At 39.9% G+C, this 2,634-nt stretch overlaps 1 protein-coding gene across 1 annotated transcript; it reads right to left on the bottom strand.

Annotated features, from left to right (window-relative positions):
- Positions 1–254: 254 nt before the first annotated feature.
- On the bottom strand, positions 255–1,093 carry LOC129760285 (uncharacterized). Its single transcript, XM_055757919.1, has 2 exons — positions 651–1,093; positions 255–584 (listed from the first exon to the last, which is right to left on the bottom strand). Exons 1-2 carry the CDS (start codon positions 744–746, stop codon positions 255–257), a joined length of 426 nt encoding a protein of 141 aa, XP_055613894.1. The 5' UTR covers positions 747–1,093.
- Between the last annotated feature and the right edge of the window lie 1,541 nt (positions 1,094–2,634).

Here is a 2,634-nt window from a genome sequence, read left to right as displayed (position 1 = left end):
ATTTTCGACGTTCAGCTATTTAATAGGGGTATCAAACGAGATATTTAGCATTAACCACCCGACTCAATCCGACTAAATAGCAAAATTGGTTGGCCTCAAAAATCGATTGTTTTTCCTACCACCCTACCCAATCGTACTAAATAGCCGGATTGATTGACCTCAAAAATTGATTTTTCTTCCTACCACCCAACTCAATCCGACTAAATAGCCGGATTGATTGACCGCAAAAGTACCATCCGACAAAATAGGGTGATTTATGTAAATGGTTCATTTTCGTATCTCGGAGCAAGTCCAGTAGAGGTATTTTTATTTTTCTTTAGTAAAAATGTCCCCAGGTGGTTGGCGAAGAAAATTTCTGGCAGGTAGCCTGATGGTGGAGGCACGAACCTGCAAACTGGCTCATTCGGCAATGAGAATGCCGGAATATTTGAACCTAGCATCCTACAGTAGCCGGTCGGGAAACGACCTATCCTGTGGAGAATCTTGCCATCCAAGCACAGCAGCAGCTCGCACCTGAAGGTAGAAATCCGTTCCAGCTCCTCCACCCAACCGGTACAAACGGATTTCGAGAGCTGAATGTTTTTCTATTGGAATAAGAGGAAAACAATCATACTAATTTCCAAAATAAATTTTTTATTCCATCAACTTACCTCCGGCACCTCATCCAGAAACTGGCCTACGGTGAGGGCGTCGTCAGCGATGCCTCCATCGGAATCATGAACACCTTCGATTACGGCTTCAGGCATGCCCGGCAAACGTCCGGGAACTTGGTCAGGTTGACGTCGTCATGACGGAACCGATAGAAACCCGCTCGCCACTCGAACAAACTGCTGATGAGCACTGACGAAGTCTTCCGTGCTATCGTGGGCCAAGCTTTCCCTTCGATGAACTCCATCACACAACACATGTCAAAAACTAATTCAGTTATGACCATTCCATACTAAATAGGCTTAAAGTTTGCCAACTAAATAGAGTCCTACGAAAACCTACTAAATTGACCGATCCCCCCCGATTACGTCGATCAACTTATTGTGCTACCAAATCATGCGTAATTGTGTGAGCCTACTCATCAGCCGATTTAGTATGGCACCTATTTCATATTCAAGCGTAGTCCGATTAATCGGCATACTAAATAGGGTCATTGATTTAGTAGGGTGATTCGTAGCCAGACTAAATCGGCACCCAACTAAATATGTGAACGGCGAAATATTTCAACTGTCAAATTTCCTATCGGGATGTCTGTTCATTGAAGTCTGGTCGAAACAAGTAGACATGGATTGACAGTTGATCACCTGTCTCTTTCCAACTGACTTCGACCGATTTCTATAAGGTCGAAACGAATCCTGCCCGAGCTAGTTTCGACCATAACATTGGCCCATTGAACAATTATCAGTTGACAGAAACGCAGTTGGAACCAATTTTTACTTACGATTGAACGAAGCTAATGTAAGTATAATTAACTCGAATAATACCAGAATTATTTTTCTATCCTACGACAATCGAGTTCAAGGGCAATCTCAAGTCATCCATGCATGGACATTTGAGTGCGGTCTGCGGAGTCTGGCGTTCAATTCCCATTATCTATGTTCCTTCAATTTTAGTTTAGAAATTTTTTAACTCTTAAACTGTACAGTTATATAACCAAAGAATACTTCAAAGAGACAGAATTAGGTTTAATGACATCACGTTGTAATAGAGTATTTCCTGAGACAGATTGTGGTAGGGTAGCTTTTTGTTTTTGTTTTGAAAAATGTAAACACCAACTGGTCGCCATTTTGATCTTTGATGATAAGCTCTGTTCAATGCTTTCTTTTAAAAACTTCTTTAATTAAAATCATAACTATTTCTTCATGTCTTAGCTTGTTATGAATTTACAAATCATTTAATCAAGAATTTATGTTCTCATCACCAAGGTGCGCTTGCAAAACCACTACAACTGCATTGCCAATTTTATTCCGTTACTATCTGGTCATTGAACATGCGTAATGTTGTTGTTATGCTTACCCTACCACGATATGCCGAGAAAAAGTAAACATGAGAAATCAGCTGTTCGTCTGACAAGTGGGGAAATGCCTTTATTGTCTATTCGTGGCAGGGGTGTCAGGTGTCCTGATTTATCAGGATTTGTCCTGATTTTCGAGAGGCCGTCCTGATTTTTCAAAAACGCTTGAATTGTCCTGATTTTTGAAAAATGACCCCTAAAATGTCCTGATTTGTCCTGATTTTTAAAAAATATCTAAATTATAACTAAATTTATTGATAAATGATGAGAGCATCAAACAAATCTTTATTAAAATAGTTTGACCAGTTAAGCCAATGATATTCTTCGGTTCAAATTATATTTAAATGGTGTTTTTCGATATTAACTGCAGACCAGCCAAGGTTATTCTCGCTTGAGTTGTATAATTTGAAGCGTCTTCAGCACCTATATTTCGCCTTTTGTTATGCAATCTAAGCAGAACTGTATGTTATTTTCACCAATTTTGTGGTGTCCTGAAAAATCCTGATTTTTTTCTTCGCGGTTTCCTGATTTTTGATAAAACGACCTGGCACCTCTGATTCGTGGATCGACTCAAGGCGGGTAAAGCTAGGTGTGTTCTTATACCAATGCACGGAATCGTCCATCTTGTGACC

The sequence above is a fragment of the Uranotaenia lowii genome, unplaced genomic scaffold (assembly GCF_029784155.1).
Source record: "Uranotaenia lowii strain MFRU-FL unplaced genomic scaffold, ASM2978415v1 HiC_scaffold_554, whole genome shotgun sequence".
Classification (NCBI taxonomy): domain Eukaryota; kingdom Metazoa; phylum Arthropoda; class Insecta; order Diptera; family Culicidae; genus Uranotaenia; species Uranotaenia lowii.
The sequence above is the reverse complement of the archived record's forward strand: the minus strand, read 5'-3'. Positions and strand labels throughout refer to the sequence as shown.

Bases quoted from the DNA above. Each gene is read 5' to 3' on its own strand.
- LOC129760285 (XM_055757919.1), bottom strand. From the start codon at position 746: ATGCCTGAAGCCGTAATCGAAGGTGTTCATGATTCCGATGGAGGCATC. The intron at 585-650 runs GTAAGTTGATGG...TTATTCCAATAG, and splicing joins TTCTGGATGAGGTGCCGGAG to AAAAACATTCAGCTCTCGAA.